General features: G+C 32.2%; 2 protein-coding genes and 1 long non-coding RNA gene across 5 annotated transcripts in view; 1 reads left to right on the top strand and 2 right to left on the bottom strand.

Annotated features, from left to right (window-relative positions):
• The window catches only part of LOC114329479 (uncharacterized), a 147,650-nt gene extending 145,081 nt beyond the window's left edge, over positions 1-2,569 (bottom strand). For 2 of the 3 annotated variants that reach the window (XM_050643787.1, XM_028278599.2), the window contains exons 1-2: positions 2,412-2,569; positions 1,733-1,933 (exon numbers count right to left, since the gene is read on the bottom strand). In XM_050643787.1, coding sequence (XP_050499744.1) covers positions 1,733-1,922 — 190 coding nt within the window. In that variant the 5' untranslated portion in view covers positions 1,923-1,933; positions 2,412-2,569. Of the gene's footprint in view, positions 1-1,732; positions 1,934-2,029; positions 2,052-2,411 lie in introns of those variants that run through there. The other variant, XM_028278601.2, reaches the window with a different exon arrangement.
• Positions 2,570-3,110: 541 nt separating this feature from the next.
• The window catches only part of LOC114329481 (caspase-1), a 44,749-nt gene continuing 28,373 nt past the window's right edge, over positions 3,111-19,486 (top strand). Inside the window, exons 1-2 of the mRNA XM_050643788.1 lie at positions 3,111-3,274; positions 3,498-3,563. Coding sequence (XP_050499745.1) covers positions 3,225-3,274; positions 3,498-3,563 — 116 coding nt within the window. The 5' untranslated portion in view covers positions 3,111-3,224. The remainder of the gene's footprint in view (positions 3,275-3,497; positions 3,564-19,486) is intronic.
• LOC126880099 (uncharacterized) lies at positions 5,260-13,023 on the bottom strand. The gene is made up of 2 exons (XR_007696410.1): positions 12,887-13,023; positions 5,260-5,440 (listed from the first exon to the last, which is right to left on the bottom strand). It is a non-coding gene; the product is annotated as an uncharacterized LOC126880099 (long non-coding RNA).

Here is a 19,486-nt window from a genome sequence, read left to right on the forward strand (position 1 = left end):
ATCTTTTATTTCTTCATAAAATCTTGGAGGGTAATATAACTTGCCCGGATTTGTTGGAGCTAATCAACTTTAAATTAAACACTATAAATATTAGAGATAAAACATTATTCTCAATTAGTTTTCATTATACCAACTACGGATATAATAGTCCTATACCTAGATTTCATAGACTGGGTAATGAAATTAATAAAACTACAGATCTGCTGGGAGTTAGTCAAACCAGGTTTAAGAACCAACTGAGGGAGTATTTAATGTAATATGTTATTGTGATATATTTATTTGTTAGGAACCAACTGAGGGAGTATTTATGTAATTTATGTAATTTATGTAATTTTTGTATTTTATATATTTTAAGTATTTAATGTACAGTCGGAAAAATGAAAGAATACCCATGAACGAACATATAAAACACGCTGTATTTTCCTGTCACCATGTCACAAAGAAAATTGTCCAGTGCAAGTACATGTAACAATAATTATTACATGTACTTGCGCTGGCCAATTTTTTGTGTGACACGGTGACAGGAAAATACAGCGTGTTTTATATGTTCGTTCATGGGTATTCTTTCATTTTTCCTACTGTAGGTAATATATGTTATTGTGATATATTTACTTGTTAGTAGGTTAGTGTTAAAAATGTCTATATAACTTTATACTGTAAAAAGGAGATTTTCCGTTAAATAAAATAAATAAGTAAATAATTAAAACGTAAACAATTGTATGTAGTAAATAAAATGAATTATTAAAATGCACTACTGCAAGCAAAATACAATTAATTAAATTTACCTTTATATAATAATTGCATATCATATCAATATTGTGGAGCAACATATAATTTTTCTTCTCCAATGACATTAAATATGAAATGTACGTCAATTTGACAATTTCAATTGACAATATGAATTATTTAAGAAAGTTGCAATATTTCTCTGCTATTCGTGTACAATCGTTTCTCAATTCCCTTCCAAGTACTTGCACATCGTGAATAAGACAGGCTACGATGTACAGAACTGAATGTTGGGCAGTTAAAAAGAAAGAGGAGCACCAAATGCATGTGGAGGAAATGAGTATGCTTGGATGGATGAGTGGAGTAACAAAAAAGGGTAAAATTAGGAATGAGTATGTTAGGGGAAGTCTAGGGGTGGCACTAATTGGTGCCAAAATGAGGGAGCATAGGTTAAGATGGTTTGGTCATGTTCAATGTCAAGAAGTTAAATCACTTAATATGAAGAATTGCTGAACTGCAGGTTCCTGGACAAAGCAGGAAAGGGAAGACCAAAGAAGACCTGGGGAAAGACACTTAGGCAGGATGTCAGTAAAGGGGTTTGAGGTTGATATGACCCAAGATAGAAACTTAAGAGAAATGCAATTAGGGAAGCCCACCCCCCATTAGGGAAGGTTTAATGACAACGAGAATGATGATGACCAGTTTCTTGTGGAACATTGTAATCTCTACAAAATGCCAATTTAAACAAATAGTACATAAATAACCCCACAGCAGTGTAGATAAGGGAGATTTCGATAAGTATATGTTTTGCTATTTCAAAAACTTTAAAACCACATAGTCATGTGATGAATCCTGCAAAATTTAACAGGTTTTTGTATTACTCCATAGCTAACTACAACTTACATGAAATAAATTATGTACAAAATAGTCATAAATATACAACTACAACAACTTTAACAATTGCAATGTATGTTTGAAACACCTAATTTTAAATAGAATGCCTTACCATGTTCTGTTCCATCTCCAAAAGAGGTGAATTCAACATCAGACATCCTATTTGCCTTTCTTCCAGTGTCCTTGTTGACAACTTCATGCATAGGTTCTTCATCTGAAGCACTACTCTTTTGACTTGCTTGAGTGTCATTTCTGTTATTAGTGGAGGTATTGGCAGCTGTAGACTTCATTTCATTTTTCATGGATTTTGGTCCTACAATAAAAGATTTGGATTATTGTGGAAGTGTGAGTCAAGTGGATGGTATCCTACTGATCAAAAGTACACAAAAATATACAAATTGCAACATACCATGTGGTTGTAGCAAGTTTTAATGAAATTTTTGGACCACTTATTATTAGAATACATGACTGGAAAAATCAACGGAATGAAATGCATAAACTACAACCAGTACAGAAATACATATGTTAACATGTATCATATTAAAAACACAAGCTAAGGGCGGGATCATTAAAAATAGGTAAATTAGTAGAAATTGCTAAAAATCTGTAAATGTATGTAGTCAGGTCTTTGTGCAAGACAAATTCAACTTAAGCAACAGAATAAAAAAAAATCCCTAGCAATATTAACAAAAACGTAAATTTCCCATCAACAGCCTAATGTTTTTGTTGAATTAAAAATTGGACCAACTTGCATTTTTGTGTAATTGTGGTATCAAAGAAGCATCTAGTACCTAACGCGTTTTTTGTGCCCTGGTCAATTCATTAGATAGAAGTATTTAAAAACAGTAGCTTATTCTGATTTTCTTTTAATTATTGAGACAACAATAAATACTTCATCCGATCACAACATTTCCCTCTTTTTAAAGATTACAGATTACAGGGCAAACTGGAATGAAGTTAGCTGACGAACTTGACGCTAGCTTTTTGACATTTAAAAAAAGCTGACATTCTGTGATCATATGATTTATTTAAAGATGTTCATTGTTCTAAAATTATTTATACAAGTAATAAAAGCTAAGTAAAGGTATGCCATAAATTTTAGTAGTTCTTACATTAATGATATAAAGAACATACCTATCTAAAAACTATCAACATAATTATAAAAATATTTTTTATAACTGTATGTGACTGTATAGGCTATTTATAAGAGATTCACATCCTTTCATGGGTAATCAAGCTGTCATATGTAATATATCATATGTAATATAAACAGAGAAGAATGAGCGGCATTTAAAAGTATAATTTTTAAAAAAAGATGTCACACTCACGTGCGTGTCAGTAAAAAATTTAAATAAATGTATACATTCTTATCTCTTTTATAATTATTTTAACAATTATTATAAAACATACTGATCGAACACAATAATAGGGTATTGTTGGTGGCCTATTATTATTTATTATATTTCACTTATCTAATCTGCACATTTACAACAAAACAATCAATTTATATTAGTCATAATTTTGCACAGAATCTAGCAGCAGGCAGAGCAAGTTCTTTGTTTAATTGAGAATTATTATGAAATATAAAATTAAAATTAGTTATTATGGGGCCTTCTCAAAGTAAAGAAAAGAATTTTAGCAAAGATGGAACAAAGTGAGTACCTACAATTTACAAAGTGCATTATAAAAATAAGCCTTTCGAATGAATATGTTAAATAAAAAATTACTCTGTCAATGTTGAGCAGAGATCTATGAAAAATTGGGTTATTGGTATTAATATAAGTTAAAAGTGCAGTATAAAATTATAAATAATTGGTAATATTGTTATCGAGTATTCTAATCGTCGGATTACTTATCTATCTAAAATTATGTTCTAGGAAAAGGACTGTCTCGGAGACAGTGGTACAAAATAATACTGCAAATAGTTACAATGTCAGTATGAGGTAAGTTGTATCTATATTTTAAATATTTTTGGGCTAAATTTCTAATTTTACATATTTCGATAACTTTTTGTTATTGGTCCGCGGAAATACAAAAAAATATAATTTGTTATGAAAAATGTTTAGCAACATTATCATTCACTATAAATAAAAAAATAATAGACCTTGGTAGTTTACTAAAATAACAAAGGCTGCTTTAGGGGATAGAAAAGGGACCAATTCCCAATACCATCCAATGTAATAAAGATAAGATAAATTTGTGTTTGCAACTTTTAAACAATTTAGGTGAGATAACATAGATTGTGTTATCAATCAGATAATTGACAATCAAAAATAGTTTATTTTTCATACAAAATGGGATAATTACAATATTTACACTTTAGGTATAGATATATTTTATTTTATATTACGAGACAATAAAAATTTGTGCTATTTTTATTAATACATTTTTTCTTTTAATTTTTGCATATAATTGCACCATATTTGGAAAGTTTTTGGCGCATCCCATAGAGGGCACTGCGGCAACTGAAAATTCTGTTTTGTTACTTATATACCAGTGGCGGCTCCTGGGTTAATAAATGGGGTTAATTTTAAAGATTTTGTTGCTAATAAAATACTCCTTTTTCATGTACCGTGCTCGATTATCGAGCGTTGTTGGCTATCAAATTGGCTGTAGTAAATTTTGTTGATGGCAGCTCGGAAAAGGGATGCAGAGGATCTGTTAAACCATTCTCTCAGGTTTCTAAGCCATGACGTTCTTCTTCGACCTGGCCTTCTTCTTCCGTCTACCTTTCCTTGTAAATGAAGTGTATATTATATCTCTCTGGGTGCCACATAACATAGCCAAAATATTCAAGTTTGCGATTTTTAACTGTTCTGATGACTTCCGTAACTTTTCCCATCCGATGTAAAACAACTTCGTTACGAATTCTATCCAACCAATTTATTCGTAGGATATACCCAGATTTCAAAGGTTTCCAGTTTTTTGAGAAGTATATCCGTTAAATCCAACCTTCAACACCATGCAAAAGAGTAAAGAACACCCCTAATAGCACACGACCCCTAATAACACAAAACATTCCATGAATGTTCCTAGAATGTACACACAGGACATTGAAAACATTCCTGGAATGTCCCCAAATGCACACGAATGTCCCTGGAAAGTCCCAGGAAAGTGCTGTCAGCATTTTAAATATTCTTAGAATGTTCTGTTGGAACATTCCATGAATGTCTACGAATGTTCTTTGGACATTCACAGTCTATTTTTTAGACTGAATGTCTTGTTGGAACATTCCATGAATGTTCTTTGGACATTCACAGTATATTTTTAGACTGAATGTCTTGTTAGAACATTCCATGAATGTCTACGAACGTTCTTTGAACATTCACAGTATATTTTTTAGACATTCACTGAAATATATCGTCAGTAATGTGACAATACCTCCTATATGTTTTTTCATGAGGTTTGCAGGAGACGAAAAACATTTTTTAAGGTCACTTTCTGTTTTCGTACGTATTCTGACTTTTTTGTAGTAAATAGATAGTTGAATTTACTGCAAAACAAGTCAAAAAATATATGAAAACAGGAGGTGGCCGAAACAAGTTTTTAGTCTATCTTACAAATCTCTTGAAAAAAACAGATAGGAGGTATTGTCACATCACTGACGATATGTGGCCATACCAAATAATACATCCTTGATAAATATAAACATTTTTATTGCAAAAAATCTTTACATACATTTTTTAATGTAATTTACTGACATTCCTAAATATTATAAAAAAATGTGTCACATTTGCTTTGTAAACCTTTCTTTTGCTTTTCGTAGCCACATATTCCGTTTCCTTTCTGGTTTTTTGTAGACCACTTCTCTCAGCTGATTCTAAAAGAAAAGAAAATAAAAGGTAATTTTTCTATCCTTTACAATTAACAATCAGAAGAAATATTATTTACAGGTAATAATACGCATAAATAATAATAATAAAAAAATAAATATTAAATAATATTTAAATAAATAATAAATAATATTTAATAAATAAAATAATAATAATGAACATTTTGTATTTTGACAACGACATCCGACGTGGAAGTAGAAACCTTAATAAAATTATTTTTTCAAGTAAATTGTGGCTTATTTCCTCATTAGAATAGTTAATTACAAAAAAGCCACAAAGAAATAGATTTTTCACAAACAAATAAGTATTTAGTATTCATTATATTTATTGTTTTTATTATTTACTTTAATGTCCTACTGGTACATTATTTGACAAATAATGACATTTCGAAGTCTGTTAAGTACGATATAACGCCCTTGGGCATTAAATTTAAATAACGACTTAGATACTGTCAAGTTGACAAATATCAACCTAAGTAAAACTATGGTTACCACAATTATGTTACTACTGTTACTGGTAAATGTACTTATTTAAAAACTAATCAATTCAAAATTCATTCAAATTTTTCGCATATAAAGAATAATTTAGTCAGACATTAAACGTTGAAGGCACCACAGGTATTATAATAATAACGCTTTCGGTCAACGTATATCCCTCAGGCCCTTGTTAAAAACACCATTGACCTCAAGCGTTATTATCCTTATGTGCAGGAAACTAGTTGTGGACTGTAGAAGATATTTATTTTAACATAGGTCGAATGTTTCATTCTTTAATTACGCTACAAGTAAAAATTAGACAAAATAGATAATTCTCAAAAAATGTCTCTGTCATTAATTATTAATATTGTTTCGGATAGCAACCCGATAGATCCATTTATCGTCGGCTGTAATCACCGCTTCACAATCTAAAATGAATCCACACGTTGATGAACTGGATTGAACACTAATGAAATCCTAAACATGGCCCCACGTTGAAAGGAAGCTTTCAAGACTCGGCTTCTGCTATTGGTAAGGGGCATATTTTTGATATGGACCTCTTGACTTCACCATGGGCAGTTTTGATAGTTACTACTCTTGATATACCATCACGACCTGGATGTAATGTGATTATTCTGCCTAGTGGCCACAGTAGCGGGTTAGTGTTCTCGTTGCGAATTAAGACTAGATCGTTGCACTTAAGAGTGGTTTTGGGTTTTAACCATTTTGGACGACTCTGTAGTTGACAAAGGTAATCACGATGCCAGCCTTTCCAAAAATGTTGTTGAAGTTGTTGCATATACTGAAACCTTGAAAGGCGGTTCAGCGGTATGTCGGTAACGTCAGGATCTGGTAGTGATGTAGCTGCTTTACCCATTAAAAAATGTGCAGGAGTGAGCACAGTGAGATCATCTGCATCATCGGTTATAGGACATAAGGGTCGTGAATTCAGTATTGCCTCTATTTGTGTAAGTACAGTATAATACTCTTCAAATGTAAGTAAGGCATTAGATAAAACACGTTTTAAATAAAATTTAACAGCTTTTACACCAGCTTCCCATAAGCCACCAAAGTTAGGCGAGTTGGGAGGCAGAAAATGCCATGACACTGATTCATTGTTGATTCTAGATGTGATATCTGGAGAAGCATTTTTAAGGAAACCAGCCAACTCTTTAAGTTCTGAATTGGCTCCCACAAAATTAGTTCCATTATCGGAATAAACATGTGCAGGTTTGCCACGACGGGCGACAAATCGACGAAATGATGCAAGAAAAGCTTCAGTACTTAGACCCGATACCAATTCAAGGTGAATTGCCTTAACTGCGAAACAAATAAACAAGCAAATGTAACATTTGTGAGTTTTTGATCCTCTACCTTTTTTATCCAAAATATTAATTGGCCCTGCGTAATCTACTCCTGTAATATAGAAAGGGTGATGAGGAGATACACGAGAGGAAGGGAGAGGTGCCATGATAGTGGCTGCTGGTATCGGCTTAGAACGATAGCACTTAATGCATGTGTGATAGGTTTGTTTAGCTAAATTTCTTGCATTTATAGGCCAATACTTTTCCCTAATGGATGATAATAATAGTTGTGGACCAGCATGCAGTAATGCTACATGCTCATGCCTAAATAATAATTTTGAAAATATATGTGAACTAGACAAAAATATTGGATGCTTTTTTGAATACGTTAAGCATGAATTTTGCAATCTTCCTCCTATTCTTAAAATATTTCTATTATCTAGAAAAGGATTCAAATTAAGAATCTTTGAAGTTTTGTCTAAAGGCTTGTTTGTCTTAAGCATATGAATTGCTTCAGAAAAAGATTCTTGTTGTGATTGTTTTATGAGTATGTCCAGAGCATTAGATAATTCAGAGGATGTTAAGCTACCAGACAGTTTGTGATTATTAAGATTACAATTATGAATAAATCGGAGGCAATATGCCATAGTACGTTTTAATCGACTAAAAGAAGAAAACCTTTCAAAGGAAATAAGTCTGTTTCCTCGAGTAGAGACTAGAACATTAATTTGAGGTTTTAATTCTGGTATAGGACCTGGTATGCACGGTTCAGAAATAGGCCATGTATACTGTGGTTGACTTAACCAAGAAGGTCCTGACCACCAAAGGTCAGAATGAATAATTTGATTAGGATATAGTCCTCTTGTCAATAAATCAGAGGGATTTTGTTTGGTGTTTATGTAAGACCATGAATTAAGATCAGATATTTCTTGAATTTGTTTGACCCTATTGGATACAAAAGGTTTTAAGAGATGTATTGGGGTTTTAATCCAGGAGAGTACCACAGTGGAATCACTCCAAAGATGAGTAGAATCAAAGTTAATAGCTATAGAAGATTTAACTTGGTTGATAAGTTTTGATAAGACTAAAGCTGCACACAGTTCTAGCCTTGGTACAGTTAAAGTTTTGAGAGGTGCTACTTTAGATTTAGCAAGAAGTAAATAAACATGGATATGACCATTAGAGTCAATGCATCGAATATAGATGGCTGCTCCATAAGCTGCTGTTGAAGAGTCAGAGAAGCCATGAAGCTGAATATTTGAATAATTATTTGAAATTATGCATCTTGGAATTTTTAATATCTCTAGCATTGATAGTTCACTTACAAATTTGTCCCATTGAATCTTAATGGATGTAGGTACCTCTTGGTCCCAGGATAATTTTAAAGACCACAAATGTTGAATAAGGATTTTAATGATGATGATACAAGGTGCTAAAAGACCAAGAGGATCGAATAGGGTAGATATAATAGAGAGTATGGATCGTTTTGAGGTTGAGTTTACTTGATTATGACTTTTAATATGGTAATTGAGATAGTCATTAGAAGGTGACCAGTAAAGTCCAAGAGTTTTGATACTGCTTTCATCTGAAAAGTAGACGCGATTTGATATTGAATCATATAGAATTTTAGGATTTAAGCCAGTTAAACATTCGGGTTTGTTTGATACCCATTTGCATAATTTAAAGCCTGACTGCTCCAGTAGAGATGCTACCTCATGGCATAATTTATTTACATCATCTACTGAGTCTCCACCAGATTGAAAGTCATCGACATAGAAGTCATTTAAGATAGCATTACTGGCAGACGGATATTCTGTTTTGTGATCAATAGCTACTTGTTTCAAGGCTCTTATCGCAAGGAAGCTTGCCGATGCTGTGCCATATGTAACAGTATTTAGATTATATTCAGAGAGCTCATCAGTATTTGATTGTCTCCAAAATATTCGCTGAAAACATCTTTGATCTGGATTTATTAGAACCATGCGGTACATTTTTTCAATATCACTGCAGACAACTACTTGATGTTTTCGAAAACGAATTAGGATAGATATAAGATCATTTTGTATTTTAGGCCCCACGATCTGGAGATTGTTAATAGAAATGCCATTATCACTTGGGGCAGATCCATCAAAGACTACTCTCAGTTTAGTAGTAGAACTATTTTCATTCAAGACCCCATGATGAGGTAGATAATAACATTTGTCTGCTTGGTTTTGAGGTTCGATTTTAGACATGTGTCCTAATTCCTCATAGTTTTTCATAAAATTGTCATATAAGGTTTTAAGTGGAGCATTAGATAATAGTCTGCGCTCTAGTGCATAAAATCTTTTTAAAGCTAAGGCTTTAGAATCACCAAGTAATAAAGAAGGATCCCCTTTGAAAGGAATGTTTACTACAAATCTACCTTCCTCATTCCTAGTGGTAGTTTTAGTGAAGTATGTTTCACAGTATTCTTCTTCATTATTTATACATTTTGTGTTGTGAAAAGGTTCTTCTATTTCCCAAAATTTTGTTAATTGAGATTGAAGATCAGAAGTATTAGTTAGAAAGCATTTTGTAGGTATGTTGTTTATTATTGGAGATGGAATAGTTCCAGAAATGATCCAGCCTAAAGCTGAGTTTTGAAGAATAGGCAATTTGGGTCCTAATCGGATGCTACCATCCCTGAGAAGTTTGTAGAATACTTCTACACCTAGCAATATGTCAATATCAGATGGTTCATAAAAACCTGGATCAGCTAAGGAGATATTAGAAGGCAATTGAATTAATGAAGGATCAATTGGAGTATTTGGTATTTTGCTACAGATACTTGGTAACATCAAACATGATATTGTATGCTTAAACTCACTGCATAAAGAAGAAAATGATATAGTACATCGATATTTTACAGGAGTAGTTACTTGATTTATACCGAAAATATTAGCTTGTGTATTGTACAAAGGTATTTTAAGTTTATCACACAAATTTTTAGATATAAAATTTGATTGACTACCTGAATCTAAAAGTACCCTGCATACATGCAAGTTATCTGATGAATCTTTGACATTTATTAAAGCAGTTGAAAGAAGTACATTATTTATGTGTGCATGATTGCAGCTAATATTAGAATTATTTGTGAGCTCTAATGTGGAGGCAATTGCATCCTCTGTATTAAGATTAGATTGTTGTGGGCATATAGTTCCCTGATTAGCATTTAAATTAGAGTTTTCAAAATGTAATAAGCTATGATGCTTAAGATTACACCTTTTACAAAAGGTAGATTTACAATTTGCTACCTTATGATTGTTTTTCAGACAATTAGTACAAAGTCTAAGAGCTTTAGCTTTTTCAAATTTATCCTTTGCATTTAATTTGAGAAAATCATTACAATTAGTAATCCAATGATCACCATTGCAAAAAAAGCACTTGTTAGGATTGTTGGTAGACAGAAACGATTTTCCATAAGATTTTGGCTTTGAATTTGAAGTTGAAGGTTTGGTATGAAAGCCACTTTGCTTAAAAGTGCTAGAATCGTTGTGTTCCTTTCTCTCGAGTAGATTTGCTCTCTCATTAAGAAAGTTTTTAAATTCTTCAAGTGTAGGTATTTCACCTGCAATTTTATACGCTTCCCAGTGATCAGCAGTCTTTTTATCTAGTTTTAATGCTAAATGAAAAATAATATAAGGATCCCAATTTTCAGTAGGAACACCTAGCTGATTTAGTGACCTTAATATTTCAAATACTTCATCACAAAGTTGTCTTAATGATGAAGAAGATTCTTGAGTTATTACTGATATATTGTTAAGTGTTTTGAGATGATTATGTATTAACATACGTTTGTTATTAAATCTTTGATTTAAAATATCCCAGGCACTTTTATAATTTTCAGCTGTGACATCTATTTTAGCTATTAAGCGTTTGACATTATCATCAAGATGAGTTTTAAGGTAATAGAATTTTTCTGCATCTTTTATTGCTGTATTTGTATGAATAAGCTCGGTGTATAAGCTTCTGAACTCCATCCACGACTGGTACCCCCCTCGGAACATTGGCAATTTTATCTCCGGGAGTTTAATATTTCCTCTATTTTCACAAGAACAAGATTTGCCCCCTGAATTACACGAGCTATCGTTTGAGTTACCCTGTATATTAGTGCCAGATTGCATCGTATTACTGAATTTGCTTAATATACCGCGTGCCAAGGATATGTGTTTATAATAAGAATTTTGAAATGAATCTCTTTCATCACTTTGTTCATCCTGTTGATCGGGTTGGATCAATAGATCAATTCGATCTTGCAATTCATCAAATTTGTTTAATAAAGAGCTTTCTCGTTCTAAACGAGCTTCGATTTCAAATAATAGAGTTTTATCAGGTATTTGATCACCCTGTAATTCGTTAATTGTTTGTTTAGAGTTTATAATAAACTTTTCGAACAATGAGAGTTTATTTTTAATTAAACCACGTTGTTTGATAAGATTTTTTAAATTTGACATTTTAATTATCTAAATGACGTATTTGTATGTCAAAATGCCTATTAAATGAAGAATAATATACTATAATTAACAAATATAAAGCTTTCCAATATAATATTGGGTAAAAAGAAGATCACACCCTATATTTACCAATAAATGTCCAGTTATTCTCGATCCTCCTGGTATTGGAAAATTTCGGGAAAGTTTGTTAGTATCAAATAACTCACTACTTATAATGTTTACGGTAGTGATTGAAAATTGTGTTCTGAGTATTTTCACGTTGGAACTGACTCACTTTAGATACAAATGTTCTGCTTTTTTACTTGTATTCCATGTAATCTGCAATAGACGTGGAACGTTGCGTAATTATTTATTGAATCTTGAATCCGGTGCGAATGGCCAGAATTTTATGTGCAGGAAACTAGTTGTGGACTGTAGAAGATATTTATTTTAACATAGGTCGAATGTTTCATTCTTTAATTACGTTACAAGTAAAAATTAGACAAAATAGATAATTCTCAAAAAATGTCTCTGTCATTAATTATTAATATTGTTTCGGATAGCAACCCGATAGATCCATTTATCGTCGGCTGTAATCACCGCTTCACAATCTAAAATGAATCCACACGTTGATGAACTGGATTGAACACTAATGAAATCCTAAACACCTTATAATACCCTTGGTACCTTAATAACTGTAACATAAGATTATACCTTAATTCTTGTTTTCTATTTCTGATGTTTTTATTTATTTACATTGAATATTAATCTGTTTTGTTGTATAATCTACTTCGCAATAATTATGTGATATATTTGACTTAAAATGAATTCAAAAATTTTTTGCAGTTGGGCAACAATGTCAACTTAGATCTCCGATGTAGATAATGAATTACAACAGTATCTATATTGTACAGACTGTATTATTAATTAGGTTATTTATTTATTTATTTATTGAAATATACATCCACCAGGTATAAACCCATAAAGGTGTACATAAGAAAACTACATACATTGACTGAACACTTGATGACAAAATATAAAATAAAATAAAGAATAACCAAAAATGTTTCTGTTGTTAATACACATACACAATAATAAACAAAGACCTTAATAAAGAAAAATAACATGGCATCAATTCGATAAGCTATTGCGTATTTCGCGTTTAAAGATGTTAAAACCAAGAAAAAAAATGCATATACCTGTGTGACATAAGCTATTGGAACAGCACAGTCTCTTAAACGAACAGATGAAAGTGAAGTTCTGTCAATATCTTTTTCTAAAAAGTGTTTTGAACATACTCCTCTATTAACAAATCTGATCTATACTTCATGTCTTCTTCGCAGGATCTTCTGGAAAGCTAAAAATACAAAATATATGCATTACTAAGCATTCTGCCCTGTGATGGATGACCGAAGTTATCGTTAACGTAAAGTTATCCTGTAGTTATGTTATAACCATCGAATTGGTGTGATGTATCATACTTAACTTAACTATTTGCGTTATTTCTTGACAGTTCTTGAGTTATCTGGTCACTTTATAACGCGACGTTAAACTTCAAGTTATGAGATAACTCTGTAGTTATGCAAGGTTAGGTTCATCTTTTGACTTGTTTTTAGACAGAAATCAAGTGAATTTAGAAGCTAGTAATTTAATAATTAAGAATAGAAGGGTAATACAATTTTAAAAATTATACAAAAATCAAATCGAGCGATATAAGTTGAAATTTTATTTTAAGTACCTACTGAGCTTTCTATCCGAGTTGCCAGATGATACAGTGTTGCCAGGTCAAATTTATAAAAGTTACTAGATTTCACTGAAAAAAAACACTAGAATTTCACTAGATTACGCGCATGCGCAATAACGTATAATTATGCGCAGTAACACATTTTTCGTTACTGCACGTACTCGTAACCATAGGGCTTTCATAAAATTTTCAGGGGATTTCCCTATTTTTGACTCATCCAGGTTCGTTAAAACGCAAAAGACCTTACAATTTTATGCTGAAGTAATTATTCCGAACAACCATAATTTAAAATTAATTTATAAATAAAGAGCTAAGTGATTTTTACCAAGGTAGCCATTATGATGAAACATTTTATTTTGAGGAATAGCGGGAATCGGTAACTAGGACATGGATGGAGATAATAATACTTATTAAAAGTTGATTTATTTATCTCGTTGAAATAGATAAGACAAACGTGATTTTCTTATTAGTTGGGCTAATGGATTGTCAAAGAAAACCGCACTTGAAACTCTTGAGTTGAGGAGAGTGTCGTCATCGTGAATTGACTCATCACAGTCATCACTTTTTAAGGATTGCCATGTTTATGTTAACGTTATGGTATGTTATGACTAGGTATTAAATTGCCATCACAAATTACTGGGGATTTTTCTTTCTTTGCAAAGAAATTTTTAAACAATACAGGGAAGTATTAAATGAATTTTAATACAAACGTATTAAAAATACTACTGAAAATATTTTTTTTTGGTATAATGTAGTAAAAATATTCAATATAATGGAAATTTCCAAAAATCACTAGAATTGTGCCTATTTTGAAAAGTTATCACTATTTCACTAGATTCTTAAAAAATCACTAGATCTAGTGAAATTTCACTAGACCTGGTAACAATGAGATGATATTTTATAAATCCCCCACTTAGAAACTGAAATTCCCTGAAATTGAAGCTCAAATACCCCAAAGTCCCCAAATTTAAATTGTTGCCGCATTTTAATAAATTATTAGTCTAATGAAGAGAACAGTAAAGCAAAATTCATACTACAATATCAACGAGGGCCATGGAAATAATTCATAGTTCCTATCGTCTTCGATTATATGGGAGTATAATATACAGTTCTATGTACATTCGCAAATTTAATTTACCATGACCCCTTAAAATCATCCATAATTTTCCGCCCCCAAAAAATCCCACTACAATTTCTGCTTAGAAAAATTTCAATAGACGCTTTTAAATTAACCCAAAATTTTGGGAAAATACACCAATCTGGCAACCCTGTTTCTATCTACCGTTTGAAAGCAACTTAGAAACACCAAGGAACCCAAACAGCTGTTTGCTGTTCGGTCATCGGCAGTAGCCGACGACGGGTATGTTCGAAACAATCTCTCGCGCTCACTCCAACTTGTACTATTTGTACATAAGGTTCTCTTTGTTACTTCAAAATTTGTTCCTCAAAACTTCTTTCTAATATAACGTTGATGATATAACCAAAGAATACTCCATCCAACTATATAACTATTTCATAACTGGGAGCGATACATCACACCAACTTTTACCTATACAGTTATGAGCACGTTATTCCTGAGAGTTATCTTAACTTTAACTCAAACGTTAAACTTAACTTCGGTCATCCATCACACGACTGATTATTAACAAATTTTAGTTTTAAATAAAAAATATGATTAATGGACTCACAAAATATTATAAAACAGCTTAGAAATTGTTTATTAGTATAGTCGGTTCCCCAAACTCTGACACAACTGGCTAGTGATTTTAGTAGGTAATTTTTTTTGTTTTTAGCCAATTTTGCCAAAATTACAGTAATTATTAACTATTTAGTTATTATTTTTTTTTGCCAATTTTACCAAATTGGCAAAATTATTTACTAAAATCACTAGCCAGTTGTGTCTGAGACTCAGTAGTACTGAGACTGAGTTTAGCAAATCGACTATAATATTCTGTGTATTCATTAGTTGGTACTGCATATTATAGTGTGTGGTCTACCATCCTATTTATAAAGGCATACATTAGCAAAAACGCAAAAAGAATTACTTTAGTTTTACAAATCCTATTGTTATTATCTCTATTTACTATTTTAGTTAGGAATAAGCGAAGTTTGTGGCTTATTCACAATTATTATTAAAATAATAAATGGATATGACCAATTATTAACTTATAAAATAAAATAATAATTCTTCTGATTTATGCCTTTTATTCACTTTGTTATATCTAGGTTACTTAAAAGATTTTTTATGAATAGTATTATTAGGGTATTAATAGTATTAATTTATTTTCTGAAATACAGGGCATGCCTTCGTTTACATATTTGCATACTAACCTTTTAATAGGGCTTTTCATTCACAGTCATTTGTTTGGAGCTTCTGTCATAATTGAAACGTTATTCCTGCAGATTTTTTTATCTACATTTGTTTCTGCTACTCCAACTGCGTTAAAAACAGGACACCATTTTATTCACTATGTTAATAATACTATTAAAGCTATTATAAAAGTATCCGAATTAAAAAAATATTCTTAAAAAGCACAAATAATACAAACAACGATCCACCCACGGCAAAGCAAGGTGGCCAAGATGAAGATGCCAAGATGGCCGAAGCGAGGTCGTTGGTTGGTCGTTTTTAGTCACGTGATGCCCTCTCAAGCGCCATGCACAAAAATATATGCACGGCGAATTTGAAAATGAACGCAAAAGAAATAAATATAAATGCATCTCTTGGGTTTTGCATAAGTTATAAGTATTTTTTTTATTAACAAAATCGCATTCCAAATTGAATATTCGCGAACAATAATTTTTATTACATTTGTATGTTTATAATATTGTATTAATTGAACTTGGGAAACTCTTTAAATTTGACATATTATTGCACTGTAGGCCTAAAGTGTCACTTAGTTTGTCTGGTATGTTATAAGTAATGTTGTATCTGTTACACGTATGTATTATTTCGCAACTTAAAATATAGGAACATTGGTAGTATGTTCACAGAATGTCTTATGGTAACATTCCAGGAATAATTTAAACAGATGTTCACCGAATGTTCCCTAAATGTCCAGGGCATTCAAATATTGATAGAACTTTGGTAGTACATTCCTGGAATGTTGTGTGTTGTTAGGGACGTCCTCTGGACGTCCAAAATAGGTCCATTTTTGGTCCTAACGTTCATGGACTAAAAACGGACGTCCTTCGGTGGACTAAATATGTACGTCCTTCAGACGTCCGACGTTGGACGTCCTTCGGTGGACTAAATATGAACGTCCTTTGGACGTACGTACTGGACGAAATACGAACGTTTTCTGATCGTCCATATTGGACATATTATACGAATTACGGGATCAAATAGCAAAATAATTCAATAAAGTATTAACTTAATTATGTTAATAAAATAGTTTAAATCGAAGAGCTATTTAATTCAAAATTGTACAGTTTAATATCCAAAACATGTTTTTGTTTTTTTGTAAAGTGTGAAAATCTTATTTGTAAATTATTTGTTACAATGTTTTATTATTCTAGTTACCAAGATAACATAAGTTTGCTAACTACGTAATTCTAATAAGCAAAAATATAATTTTTATCAATGTATCCGTACTATACAGATGAATCTTGAGAGCATGTTTTTGAAGTTAAAGATACGTGTCCAAAATAGGTCCAGTTTTAGTCCTAATGTCTATGAACTATAAATGGATGTCCTTTGGACGTCCGACGTTGGACATACTTCGGGTGGAATAAATATGAACGTCCTTTGGACGTCCTTCGTTGGACTAAATATGTACGTCCTTCGGACGTCCGATGTTGGACGTCCTTCTACTGGACGAAATACGGACGTTTTCTGGACGTCTGAAAATTGCCCCCACTACTGGTTTCTCTGTTCAAAAAACTATAACGATAGGCGATAGAATTTCGATTCACCGATATCAGTTCGAAGTTCGAGAGCTGATCTCTCAGTCGTTGTCGTCGTTAGGGCTCCCGCCCAGAGTTTTTATTCATCAACCACTTATTTTCATAATTTAAGAAATTATATTATACCTATTTATACGAATTGTATAATATTATAAATATACTACATATATTATTATGTAAAGAAATGAAGACGCTGTTTCACAGCATAACACAGCGTCCGGCTGCCTCATCGGACCATTTAGAGCATCAATGAATAGGTCCATCCAATGGATTATAATGTGTCCCTATCAGGCGCCCAACATTTTAATCAACTACGCTGAGGATTCCTGTTCCTGGAGTTTTTCTGAAGTGCCTAAGCAGTCCATGTTCCTGATTCCTCGACCGGATGAGGAGTTTTGGAAGTCATCAACCCCATACAGCTCATGGAGTTTACCGGGGTAGCCAGTCACTTTCTGGTAACTGAACTAAGCCGAAGAGCATTCAGACTCTGCTACCACCGTCTGGACATAGCCTATGGATTCTTAATGACCTAGAGGAGGACAAACGCCGAGGAGGATGACATCCAAACATTTTAAATAGTGAGATTTTTAATTTTTGTGTTGTGTTGTCCAAACCTTATTTTAATAAACAAAAAATTTCTTTACAATTTTGTCATTATACATATTTGCATTTTAGCACATTTTTCGATTATTTGATACTTTTTTATACCTCATGTATATTTTCTATCCAATTTTAAATACTTTTTTTTTGATCATTTACGATCTTCTACGCAGTTTTGTTGAGTTTTTAATTTATTAGTTCGATATTATTATACATCTCACAATATGGTTTTCCTATTTTCTGACTTATTTGTCACTAAATATTTTTACCTGCGAAGGCGTCGTTATTGTCTTCAAGTGCAGAATTCAAACAATTCTCCGTATTTGATGGTCAATAGTCAATACCCACCCATCGTTCATAGAATACAATACCCAACGGTATTAACTGTATGTTATTTATGTAGGTATAGAAATTTGCAATTCGTCTTATTTCTGTTTCGGAGGTATAATAAATTAGGTACCATTGTCACAGTATAAAGAGGGACCTCTATATACTGTGCCATTGTTTAAAAAATAATATAGGTACATTATGTCGACATGGTGTTGTTTTGAATACGTTTAATCTATTTTCTTAGTTGGATTATTCAAATTTTTTATATTTATATTTATTATCATTGAAATATGAACACATTGTCTTTCGAACAATTGAAATATATCAGATTTTTATAGCATTCAAAGTACTCTATTGCACAGTTACTCGAAATATTCGAATTTTTACATAGTGTTCAGTAAATCACTGTTCATTTCATCATTAGATATAAATACAGGGCGGTTACGTCAGATGATTTGTTACAGTAGCAATATCAATAGCTTTAGGTCCTATTTGAAGCACTAAAATGCAAAATGTTACATTGTTTCAATAAATGTTTATCTACTTTATTGTATTAATTTATTATTTTATTTTTATTTATAATTTTATATAGATAGTAATAGGTCATATTTGTATATTATGTATTTCTTTAATGCTGCATTCATGTATAATTTTGAAAGTTTGTTTGTCCCGTTTGTTATTAATAAATAAATATCAATAAATTAATATATTATAATGTAATTTGTAATAAAAGTTCCTTTTCCCTAAAAACTAAGATGTCTAATTTACATCCCCTAGGACGTCCGATTAAGGTCCAATTTACGTCCGATTAAGTTCCAATTTACGTCCGATTAAGGTCCAATTTACGTCCCCTCGGACGTTAGGTGGACGTCCATTGGACGTTTGGCAATGTGGCTTTGGACCAAACTAGGACGTCCTGTAAGGTCCAATTTACGTCCCCTAGGACGTCCAATTAAGGTCACAATTTACGTCCCCTAGGACGTCCGATTAAGGTGCAATGGTGCAATTTACGTCCGATTAAGGTTCAATTTAAGTCCCCTCGGACCTTAGATGGACGTCCAATGGACGTTTGGGAGCGCGACATTTGGACCAAAATAGGACGTATAAAGGACGTTCCTTGGACGAAAACGGACGTCCAAGGGACGTCCTTAAAGTCCGCGAAGGACGTCCTATGGACGTCTATTGGACGTCATTGTGCTATTAGGGACATAACATCTGA

Source organism: Diabrotica virgifera, chromosome 2 (assembly GCF_917563875.1).
Source record: "Diabrotica virgifera virgifera chromosome 2, PGI_DIABVI_V3a".
NCBI lineage: Eukaryota > Metazoa > Arthropoda > Insecta > Coleoptera > Chrysomelidae > Diabrotica > Diabrotica virgifera.